Genomic DNA, 12,006 nt, shown 5'->3' on the forward strand with positions numbered 1-12,006 from the left:
ACCCTGCCTCACCTCAACCCCTGGTCCTGGAGCAGTGGCTTGATGGCTCCTTAAAGGCCATTTCTGCCCTGCAGTGGTCATAAAGGGAAGACTGATAACCAAGCTCAGGCAAAATGTCAAGACCTTTGGCTTTATCCTAAAAATGGAAACTAAAGATATTGTTAATGATTCTCTGTATAACATCTTGAATTTAAGGAAATGTATTCCATTGTTATTTTATAGGAAATAAATTGCTGAGTTCCAGCTTCAAGGAAGAGCTAAATATTACATCATATGATATCTCTCTTGATTGAACTATTAAAGCATTGTATCAAAAAACAAGAAAATGTGACATTGTAAAGCCTTTGGAAACATAAGTTGTAAAACAGCAGATAAATTGAATTGCAAAAGAAAAAAAAACCTTTTTATATTACAGGAAATAAATGTTAATATGGAGAATGATTTTAAGACTGAGTCAGCATCATCTGTCTTCGCTCTTCAAAGTCCTTCAGAGACATTGTTTTCTATTCAGCTATTAGATTTCAAAACAAGTTTACTGGAAGCATTAGAAGAGTTACGTATGAGAAGGGTAAGTTTCTTTTTAAAATGCTTTTTTAAATCAGAGAACTTGATTTTGTCCAATTTTTTGTCTTAAGGGGAAAAAAAAGGCAATGAAATAACCTCTTGTTTAGAAAGAAGAAATACAGCCCAGATAATGGAGTAAAAGAGAAAAGGTCAGATTTAGTCAACATCAGGAGATGGAAAAGAAGAAGTTATAAACTAAAGTGAAAAATAAAACAGAGATTTGGTAAGTCAGCTAGTACTGAGTGCCTTGGAATGCATAGATAGCATTATAGTTGGATACTATGGCTGATAAAAAAAAGAACTGCTCTTTCAGGAGATTATAGTTTTGTTACGGCTGTAAGATGGGTGCCAATGAAATGATTAAATATGAAACAAGTAACATGATTAAGTGACAAAATAAGTGTATGTAGTAAGTATTCTGAGTTCAAATAATAAAATATCCTTATTTTTGGAAGTGGTAACCTTGAGATTTTTAGAAAGGAGATATCTAGTATAAAATTGTAAAAGATGTTTGGTTTTAGCAGGAGATCTATATTGGACAAAAACCCTTAAAAGCATTTCATTTCTGAGATTCTGTGGGTCTGAATTTGCAGAGCATGTTGTCAGCTCTCTGTTAGATAGGTTGGAGTTGGTAAGGTTCTGAAAAGAAGAAAATAAACTCTAAAACACTGTAATAATGATCTAGGGATGTGGTCACTAGGACTTATGTGTAACTGAAGATAGAACAAAAGAGACAGAAAGGAGAATCAATAGAATTTGCTAACTTCCTGAAAATAAGGTACAAGTGAGAGAAAAAGAGATCTGAAACAACATTTTTATTATATGAACACTGTTCTAGGATTTAAAAATATTGAGATTTGTTGTCATAATAAGAAAATTTAATTACCACAATGTTCATTGTGTATAAAGCTACTTATGGGCTTCCCTGGTAGTGCAGTGGTTGAGAATCTGCCTGCCAATGCAGGGGACACGGGTTTGAGCCCTGGTCTGGGAAGATCCCACATGCCGTGGAGCAAGTAGGCCCTTGAGACACAACTACTGAGCCTGTGCGTCTGGAGCCTGTGCCCCGCAACAAGAGAGGCCGTGACAGTGAAAGGCCCGCGCACCACGATGAAGAGTGGCCCCCGCTTGCCGCAACTAGAGAAAGCCCTCACACAAAACGAAGACCCAACACAAACAAAAATAAATAAATAAATAAATAAATCCTTCCCTCTACTTTAAAAAAAATAAATAAATAAAAATAAAGCTACTTACTATCAGTATCACAAAACTCTATTAAACAAAGAAGAAATCCCACTAAAAAAAGGTATCTTAGATGAGCATTGAAAATAACTACTATTATAAAATTAGCTTAAGATGTTATCTTTTCTAAGTAAAGCAAGTTTAGGTAACTATTTAAAGCTTTATATTTTGTTTTATTATGTTTTAAACATTATATTTTTGTCTGTTTATATTTCTTACTTGAAAAATAAGCTTCCCTTAAAAATTTTCTGAAAAATTTCAGGGTAACGGTAGGAACAGTGGTTTTTAGTAATCAAGTGTAGGAATGTGTACTACGTTTTCTTAATATTTATTTATTTTATTTTTATTTTTGGCTGCATTGGGTCTTAGTTGCAGCATGAGGGATCTTTGTCGTGGCATGCGGGATCTTTTGTTGTGGTGCATGGGCTCTTTGTTGCGGCGCTTGGACTTCTCCCTAGTTGTGGTGCATGGGCTCCAGAGTGCATGTGCTCTGTAGTTATGGCACATAGGGCTCTCTAGTTGTGCCTCGCGTACTTAGTAGTTGCAGTGCATGGGCTTAGTTGCCCTGTGGCATGTGGGATCTTAGTTCCCCAACCACAGATCAAACCCATGTCCCCTGCACTGGAAGGTGGATTCTTAACCACTGGACCAACAGGGAAGTCCCGAATGTATACTACTTTTAATAACATTCCCCATTGAAAGGAGAACTTTATTCTTAAAAAGGGGGAAATTCCTCCTTTCATTGGAAAATGACAGTTATGATTTTCACATTTACCATAATGGCAACACTTTATCCATATTGCTGGATTTTATTTTTCATCCATATTTTAATAGGAAAATTAAAAAAATGCTTAATAGTTGAAAGAATTTCACAGTGAACACCCATATACCCACTAAGGTAGGGAGAATAATGGCCACCCCAATGATGTCCACATTCTAACTCTCAAAACCTGTAAATATGTTACCTAACATGGCAAAAGGGACTTTACAGATGTGATAAAGTTACATATTTTGAGATGGAGGGATTATGCTGAATTACTCAGACGGGCCTAATTTGTTCACAAGGGTTCTTATAAGAGGAAAGCAGGATAATCAGAATCAGAGCAAAAGATGTGATGACAGAAGCAGAGGGTGTGGTCAAAGAGAGATTTGAAGATGTTATACTGCTGGCTTTGAAGATGGAGGGTAGAAGCCACAAGTCAAAGTGTGCAAGCGGAAGCCGGAAGAGGCAAGGAGTTCCCCCACAGAGACTTCATGAAGGTGTATAGCTCAGCCAACACCTTGATTTTAGCTCAGTATGAACATTTTAGATTTCTTTCTTTTTTAATTTATTTTTTTATTGAAGTATAGTTGATTTACAATGTGTGTGAGGTTCAGGTGTACAGCAAAGTGATTCAGTTATAGGTATGTGTATGTATATATATGTGTATATGTATATATGTGTGAGTATATATGTGTGTGTGTGTGTGTGTCTGTGTGTGTGTGTGTGTGTATTCTTTTTCAGATTCTTTTCCCACACAGGTTATTACAAAATATTGAGTATAGTTCCCTGTGGTATACAGTAGGTCCTTGTTGATTATCTATTTTATATACAGTAGTGTGTATACGTTACTCCCAAATTCCTAATTTATCCCTCCCCACTACCTTTCCCCTTTGGTAACCATAAATTTGTTTTCTATGTCTGTGAGTCTGTTTCTGTTTTGTAAGTATGATTTTTTAAGATTCCAAATGTAAGTGATATCATCTGATATTTGTCTTTCTCTGACTGACTTACTTCACTTAGTATGATAAACTCTAGGTCCATCCATGTTGCTGCAAATGGCATTATTTCATTCTTTTTTATGGCTGAGTAATATTCCATTGTGTGTATATTTATATATTGATATCTATATCATATCTTCTTTATCCATTCATCTGTTGATGGACATTTAAGTTGCTTCCATGTCTTGGCCATTGTAAATAGTGCTGCAATGAACATTGAGGTGCATTTATCTTTTTGAATTATGGCTTTCTCTGGATATATGCCCAGGAGTGGGATTGCAGAATCATAGGGTAGCTCTATTTTTAGTGTTTTAAGGAACCTCCATAGTGTTCTCCATAGTGGCTGTAACAATTTACAGTCCTACCAACAGTGTAGGAGGATTTCCTTTTCTCCACACCCTCTCCAGCATTTATTATTTGTAGATTTTTTTTTTTTTTTTTTTTTTTTTTGCGGTACGCGGGCCTCTCACTGTTGTGGCCTCTCTCATTGCGGACCACAGGCTCCGGATGCGCAGGCTCAGAGGCCATGGCTCACGACCCTAGCCGTTCTGCGGCATGTGGGATCTTCCCAGACCGGGGCACGAACCTGTGTCCCCTGCATCAGCAGGCGGACTCTCAACCACTGCACCACCAGAGAAGCCCTATTTGTAGAATTTTTGATGATGGCTATTCTGACTGGTGTGAGGTGATAACTCATTGTAGTTTTTGATTTGCGTTTCTCTAATAATTAGGGATGTTGAACATCTTTTCATGTGCCTTTTGGCCGTCTGTATGTCTTCTCTGGAGAAATGTCTATTTAGATCTTCTACCCAGTTTTTGATTGGGTTGTTTGTTTGTTTGTTTTTGATATTGAGCTGTTCATATATTTTGGAGATTAATCCCTTATCAGTTGCATCATTTGCAAATATTTTCTTCTCTTCTGTAGCTTGTCTCTTGTTTTGTTTATAGATTTTTTTGTTGTACAAAAGCTTTTAAGTTTAATTAGATCCCATTTGTTTATTTTTGTTTTTATTTCCTTTACTCTAGGAGATGGATCCAAAAAGATGTTGCTGAAATTTATGTCAAAGACTGTCCTGCCTATGTTTTCCTCTAGAAGTTTTCTAGTACCCTGTTTTACATTTAGGTATTTAATCGATTTTGAGTTTATTTTTGTGTATGGTGTTAGGGACTGTTCGACTTTCATTCTTTTACATGTAGCTGTCCAGTTTTCCCAGCACCACTTATTGAAGTGACTGTCTTTTTTCCATTGTATATTCTTCCTCCTTTGTTGTAGGTAAATTTACCATAGGTGCATGAGTTTACTTCTGGTCTTTCTATCCTGTTCCATTGTTCTATATTTCTGGTTTTGTGCCAGTACCATAATGTTTTGATGACTATAGCTTTATAGTATAGTCCGAAGTCAGGGAGCCTATTTCCTCCAGCTCTGTTTTTCTTTCTCAGGATTGCTTTGGCTATTCGGGGGTTTTGTGTTTCCATACAAATTTAAAATTTTTTTGTTCTAGTTCTGTGAAAAATGCTGTTGGTAATTTGATAGGGATTGCATTGAAGCTGTAGATTGCCTTGCGTAGTACAGTCATTTTGACAATATCGATTCTTCCAATCGAAGAACATGGTATATCTTCCCATCCGTGTCATCTTTGATTTCTTTCATCAGTGTCTTATAGTTTTCAGAGTACAGGTTTTTTGTCTCCTTGGGTTGGTTTTCTCCTAGGTATTTTATTTTATTTTATTTTTATTTTTTATTTTTTATTTTTTGCGGTACGCGGGCCTCTCACTGCTATGGCCTCTCCCGTTGTGGAGCACAGGCTCCAGACGCGCAGGCTCAGCGGCCATGGCTCACGGCCCCCCCCGCTCCACGCCACGTGGGATCTTCCCGGACCAGGGCACAAACCCGCGTCCCCTGCATCGGCAGGCAGACTCTCAACCACTGCACCACCAGGGAAACCCTCTCCTAGGTATTTTATATTTTTTTAAAAATTTGTTTTATTTGGCTTCATTGGGTCTTAGTTGCGGCACGTCGGATCCTCATTGCAGCATGCGGGATCTTTTGTTGCGGTGCACAGGCTCTTTGTTGCGGTGCATGGTCTTCTCTCTAGTTGTGGCACGTGGGCTTAGTAGTTGTAGCACATGGACTCTCTAGTTGTGGCACATGGGCTCTAGAGCACACATGCTCAGTAGTTGCGGCATGCAGGCTTAGTTGCCCTGCAGCATGTGGGATCTCAGTTCACCAACCAGGGAACAAACCCGTATCCCCTGCATTAGAAGGTGGATTCTTAACCACTGGACCACCAGGGAAGTCCCTGTATTTTATTCTTTTTGATGCTATGGTAAATGGGATTGTTTCCTCAATTTCCCTTTCTAACCTTTTGTTGTTAGTGTATAGAAATGCAGCAGATTTCTATGTATTAACTTTGTACCCTGCAGCTTTACCAAATTCATTGATGAGCTCTAGTAGTTTTCTGGTAGTGTCTTTAGGATTTTCTATGTATAGTATCATGTCATCTGCTAACAGTGGCAGTTTTACTTCTTTTTTCCAATTTGGATCCCTTTTATTTCTTTTTCTTCTTTGATTGCTGTGGCTAGTACTTCCAAAACTATGTTGAATAAAGGTGGCGAGAGTGAACATCCTTGTCTTGTTACTGATCTTAGAGGAAATGCTTTCAGCTTTTGATCATTGAGTATGATGTTAGCTGTGGGTTTGTCATATATAGCCTTTATTATATTTAGGTAGGTTTTCTCTATGCCCACTTTCTGGAGAGTTTTTAATCTTAAATGGATGTTGAATTTTGTCAGAAGTTTTTTCTGCATCTATTGAGATGATCATATGGTTTTTGTTCTTCAATTTTTTAATGTGGTGTATCACACTGATTGATTTGTGGATATTGAAAAATCCTTGCATCCTTGGGATAAATCCCACTTGATCATGGTGTATGATCCTTTTAATGTACTGTTGGCTTCGATTTGCTCGTATTTTGTTGAGGAGTTTTGCATCTGTCTTCATCAGTGATATTGGCCTGTCATTTTCTTTTTTGTGTGGTATCTTTGTCTGATTTTGATATCAGGGTGATGGTGGCCTCATAGAATGAGTTTGGAAATGTTCCTTCCTCTGCAATTTTTTGGAATAGTTTCAGAAGGATAGGTGTTAACTCTTGTATAAATGTTTGGTAGAATTTGCCTGTGAGGCCATTGGTTCTGGATTTTGTTGGGAGTATTTACATTACTGATTCAATTTCATTACTGGTAATTGGTCTGTTCATATTTTCTATTTCTTCCTGGTTCAGTCTTGGGAGATTGTACCTTTCCAAGAATTTGTCCATTTCTTCTAGGTTGTCCATTTTATTGGCATAGAGTTGCTTGTAGTAGTCTCTTAGGATGCTCTGTATTTCTACGGTGTCTGTTGTAACTTCTCTTTTTTCATTTCTAATTTTATTGATTTGAGTCCTCTCCGTCTTTTTTGTGATGAGTCTGGCTAATGGCTTATCAATTCTGTTTATCTTCTCAAAGAACCAGCTTTTAGTTTTATTGATCTTTGCTATTGTTTTCTTTGTTTCTATTTCATTTATTTCTGCTATGATCTTTATGATTTCTTTCCTTCTGCTAACTTTGGGTTTTGTTTGTTCTTCTTTCTCTAGTTCCTTTAGGTGTAAGGTTAGATTGTTTATTTGAGATTTTTCTTGTTTCTTGAGGTAGGCTTGTATAGCTATAAACTTCCCTCTTAGAACTGCTTTTGCTGCATCCGATAGGTTTTGGATTGTCGTGTTTTCATTGTCATTTGTCTCTAGGTATTTTTTGATTTCCTCTTTGATTTCTTCAGTGATCTCTTGGTTATTTAGTAACATATTGTTTAGCCTCCATGTGTTTGTGTTTTTTACATTTTTCTCCCTGTAATTGATTTCTAATCTCATAGTGTTGTCAGAAGATGCTTGATATGATTTCAATTTTCTTAAATTCACTGAGGCTTGATTTGTGACCCAAGATGTGATCTATCCTGGACAATGTTCTGTGTGCACTTGAGAAGAAAGTGTAATCTGCTGTTTTTGGATGGAATGTCCTATAAATATCAATTAAATCTATCTGGTCTATTGTGTCATTTAAAGCTTATCTTTCCTTATTTATTTTCATTTTGGATGATCTGTCCATTGGTGTAAGCGAGGTGTTAAAGTCCCCAGTATTATTTTGTTGCTGTCGATTTCCTCTTTTAGAGCTGTTAGCAGTTGCCTTATGTATTGAGGTACACTTATGTTGGGTGCATATATATTTATAATTGTTATATCTTCTTCTTGGATTGATCCCTTGATCATTATGTAGTGTCCTTCCTTGTCTCTTGTAGCATTCTTTATTTTAAAGTCTATTTTATCTGATATGAGTATTGCTACTCCAGCTTTCTTTTGATTTCCATTTGCATGGAATATCTTTTTCCATCCCCTCACTTTCAGTCTGTATGTGTCCCTAGGTCTGAAGTGGGTCTCTTGTAGACAGCATATATATGGGTCTTGTTTTTGTATCCATTCAGCAAGCCTGTGTCTTTTGGTTGGAGCATTTAATCCATTCACGTTTAAGGCAGTTATCGATATGTGTGTTCCTATGACCATTTTCTTAATTGTTTTGGGTTTGTTTTTGTACGTCCTTTTCTTCTCTTGTGTTTCCCACTTAGAGAAGTTCCTTTAACGTTTGTTGTAGAGCTGGTTTGGTGCTGAATTCTCTTAGCTTTTGCTTGTCTTGAAACCTTTTGATTTCTCCATCGAATCTGAATGAGATCCTTGCCGGGTAGAGTAACATTGGTTGTAGGTTCTTCCCTTTCATCATATCATGCCAGTCCCTTGTGGCTTGTAGAGTTTCTGCTGAGAAATCAGCTGTTATCCTTGTGGGAGTTCCCTTGTATGTTATTTGTCATTTTTCCCTTGCTGCTTTCAATAATTTTCTTTGTCTTTAATTTTTGCCTATTTGATTACTATGTGTCTCAGCATGTTCCTCCTTGGGTTTATCCTGTATGGGACTCTCTGCGCTTCCTGGACTTGGGTGGCTATTTCCTTTCCCATTTTAGGGAAGTTTTCGACTATAATCTCTTCAAATATTTTCTCGGGTCCTTTCTCTCTCTCTTCTCCTTCTGGGACCCCTGTAATGCGAATGTTGTTGCATTTAATGTTGTTCCAGAGGTCTCTTAGGCTGTCTTCATTTCTTTTCATTCTTTTTTCTTTATTCTGTTCTGCAGCAGTGAATTACACCATTCTGTCTCCCAGGTCACTTATCCATTCTTTTTTTTTTTTTAGTAAGTTTATTTATTTTATTTTTGGCTGCATTGGGTTTTCATTGCTGCACGCGGGCTTTCTCTAGTTGCAGTGAGCGAGGGCTACTCTTCATTGCAGTGTGCAGGCTTCTCATTGTGGTGGCTTCTCTTGTTGTGGAGCACGGGCTCTAGGCACACAGGCTCAGTAGTTGTGGCGCACGGGCTCAGTTGCTCCATGGCATGTGGGATCTTCCCAGATCAGGGCATGAACCTGTGTCCCCTGCATTGGCAGGCAGATTCTTAACCACTGCACCACCAGGGAAGTCCCCACTTATCCATTCTTCTGCCTCATTTATTCTGCTATTGATTCCTCCTAGTATAATTTTCATTTCAGTTATTGTATTGTTCATCTCTGTTTGTTTGTTCTTTAATTCTTCTAGGTCTTTGTGAAACATTTCTTGCATCTTCTCGATCTTTGCTTCCATTCTTTTTCTGAGGTCTTGGATCATCTTCACTATCATTATTCTGAATTCTTTTTTCTGGAAGTTTGCCTATCTCCACTTCATTTAGTTGTTTTTCTGGGGTTTTATCTTGTTCCTTCATCTGGTACATAGCCCTCTGCCTTTCATCTTGTCTACCTTTCTATGAATGTGGTTTTTGTTCCACAGGCTGCAGGAGTGTAGTTCTTCTTGCTTCTGCTATCTGCCCTCTGGTGGATGAGGCTATCTAAGAGGCTTGTGCAAGCTTCCTGAATGGAGCAACTGGTGGTGGGTAGAGCTGGCTGTTGTTCGGGAAAAATCTTTAATTCCAATTAATAAATGTAGGAGGAAGCAGAGAAATAGAAACCACCCTTAGAACATCACAGTAATAATTCCTGCAGGGAAGATCCACTGATAAATGCTAAAATTAGTGGATGAAATTTTAAGGAGAAACAGAATAGTTGCATAGTCACACAATATCTTCCCCAAATTATTTAGTAAGTTACTGTGGTGGTTTTATATATGTTTACATATTGTTTGATACTCCTCCCTCTGGGAAGTGGAGCTTAATTTCCCTTGCCTTGATTGTGGACTAAGTTCTAACAGATAGAAAATATAAAGGGAAAAATAGTTAAGTTTACTGTGGAGAAACCTGGCAGATACCACCTTAACTAAGTGATTAAGGTTAAGTTCCCCAGAAAGAATTTGTATGGTATCAATAATTCATGTGAATATCAAGTACTCATGATATGATGTGATGAGAAGGGAACTTTACCTCTGTGGTATTCTTCCCCAAAACCTAGTGTAATCATGAGAAAATATCAGACAAACCCCATATGTGGAATATTCTGCAAGATATCTCAACAATGCTTGTCAAAAGTATCAAGGTCATGAAAAACAAGAAGGCTGAGAAACTCACAGATTGGAGGAGTCTAAGGAGACATGATTAAATGTAACATGGTATCCCGTATTGTGTTCTGGAACAGATATTGGTGGAAAAACTAGTGAAATATATAAACTTTGTAGTGTAATCAATAATATTGTTATCATGTTACTTTCTTAACTTTGATAAGTTTATCCTACTTATGTAAGATTTCAACATTAGGAAAGCTGGGTAAAGGGTATACAATAACTCTACTATCTTTACACAAGTCTTCTGTAAATCTAAAATTATTTCAAAATAAAAAGTTTGTAAAAAGAAATTAGGACTTTGAAACAGTGAAAATTCAAGAAATACTATAGTACAAATTAATGTGATTCTTTTTTTTATTTTTGAGAGATATTAAGCAAGCAAGACTATATTTGGTCATTCACCTAATGTTTCCTGAGCACTTACTGTGACAGGTTTTAGAGATTATAATACCATGTAATAATAAAGCAGTGCAGAATATACTGGGAGAGTGTGGCCAAGGAAATGCCTAACTTTACTAAGGAGAGTGAGGGAAGCTTCATGGAAGAAGTAACTCATGCAGAGATATTATGAATGAGTAGGAATTTTGGATCAGTCTTTCTAAGGGTTTATCAATTATGTTAGTCTTTTCAAGGAATTAAATTTTGACTTTGATGATTCTCTTGCATATTTGTTTTATGTTTTATTACTATCTGCTCTATCTTTATTATTTCCTTACTTTAATTTGTTGTTTTTTTCTTGAACTTTTGAAGATGGTATTTAGTTATTAATTTTAACCTTTCTTTCTTTTCTAATATACAGTATTTAAGGCTCTAAACTTTTCTCTTAGCATGCCTTTAGCTGGATTCTACAAATTTATGTAGATTTTATCTTCATTATCATTCAGTTCAAATTACTTTCTAATTTTCATTGTAATGTATTCTTTGACCCATGCGTTATTCAGACGTGTACTACTTCATTTATAAATATTTGGGAGTTTTATTTTACTTTTTTTAAAAATTTTACTTTTTATTAACTTTTAAAAATTGATTTTTAGCATAATTTTACTATGTCAGATTATAAGCTTTATATAATTTCAATCACTTAATATTTTTGGAGCTTTTCTTTCTAGCCAAGCATATAATCAAGTTTGGTAAATATTCCAACATAGATGAACTTGAAAATAATATGTATTCTGTATTTCTTGGGTGCAGTATACTATGACTGTGAATTTGGTCAACTTTGTCAGTTTTGTTCAAATCTTCTATATAATTATTGATTTTTTGTCTATATTTTCCTTCTTTTTCTTTTTCTGTTCATGTTTCAGTCTGGTTATTATTTTTTTTCTTTCAGTTAATGAATTTTCTCTTCAGTTTACCTAATCTGATGATTAAGTCAATCTATTGGGTTCTTAATTTCACTTCTTAAATTTTCAATCCTAATATTTTCATTTGGTTCTACTTTTATAACTTTAGTTCATCTGCTGAAATTGATTTTGTCATATAATTTCTTGAGCATATTAGTTTCATCTATTTCAAGTCTGTGTCTATAAACGCCAATATCTGGACCCCTTGTAGATCCATTTCTATTGTATCTTTTTTTCTCTTCATTTTTGGTCTTTTGACCTTTTGGTGGGGCGCAGCCAAAACAAAACAAAACAAAAAACCCCACAATGATTTGCTAGGGAAATTGTGAAGGAAACTGGGTAATTAATGGTATAATATGTGGTAAATAACATTAAGCAGCATTTTAATGCCCCATAAAATTAGTTACGCTATGAGTGAAGTCATACCCCTTTGTAATTATAATGATTTGTAGAATCTGTATCTTTACACTACATAGAA

At 36.2% G+C, this 12,006-nt stretch overlaps 1 protein-coding gene across 1 annotated transcript in view; it reads left to right on the forward strand.

Moving 5' to 3' along the window:
* The window catches only part of CCDC73 (coiled-coil domain containing 73), a 137,131-nt gene that overhangs the window by 34,450 nt on the left and 90,675 nt on the right, over positions 1-12,006 (forward strand). Inside the window, exon 2 of the mRNA XM_082628345.1 lies at positions 416-568. Within this exon, the coding sequence (XP_082484471.1) occupies positions 431-568 (138 nt within the window). The 5' untranslated portion in view covers positions 416-430. The remainder of the gene's footprint in view (positions 1-415; positions 569-12,006) is intronic.

Source organism: Mesoplodon mirus, assembly GCF_964341445.2.
Source record: "Mesoplodon mirus genome assembly, chromosome: 7".
In the NCBI taxonomy this organism is placed as follows: Eukaryota; Metazoa; Chordata; class Mammalia; order Artiodactyla; family Ziphiidae; genus Mesoplodon; species Mesoplodon mirus.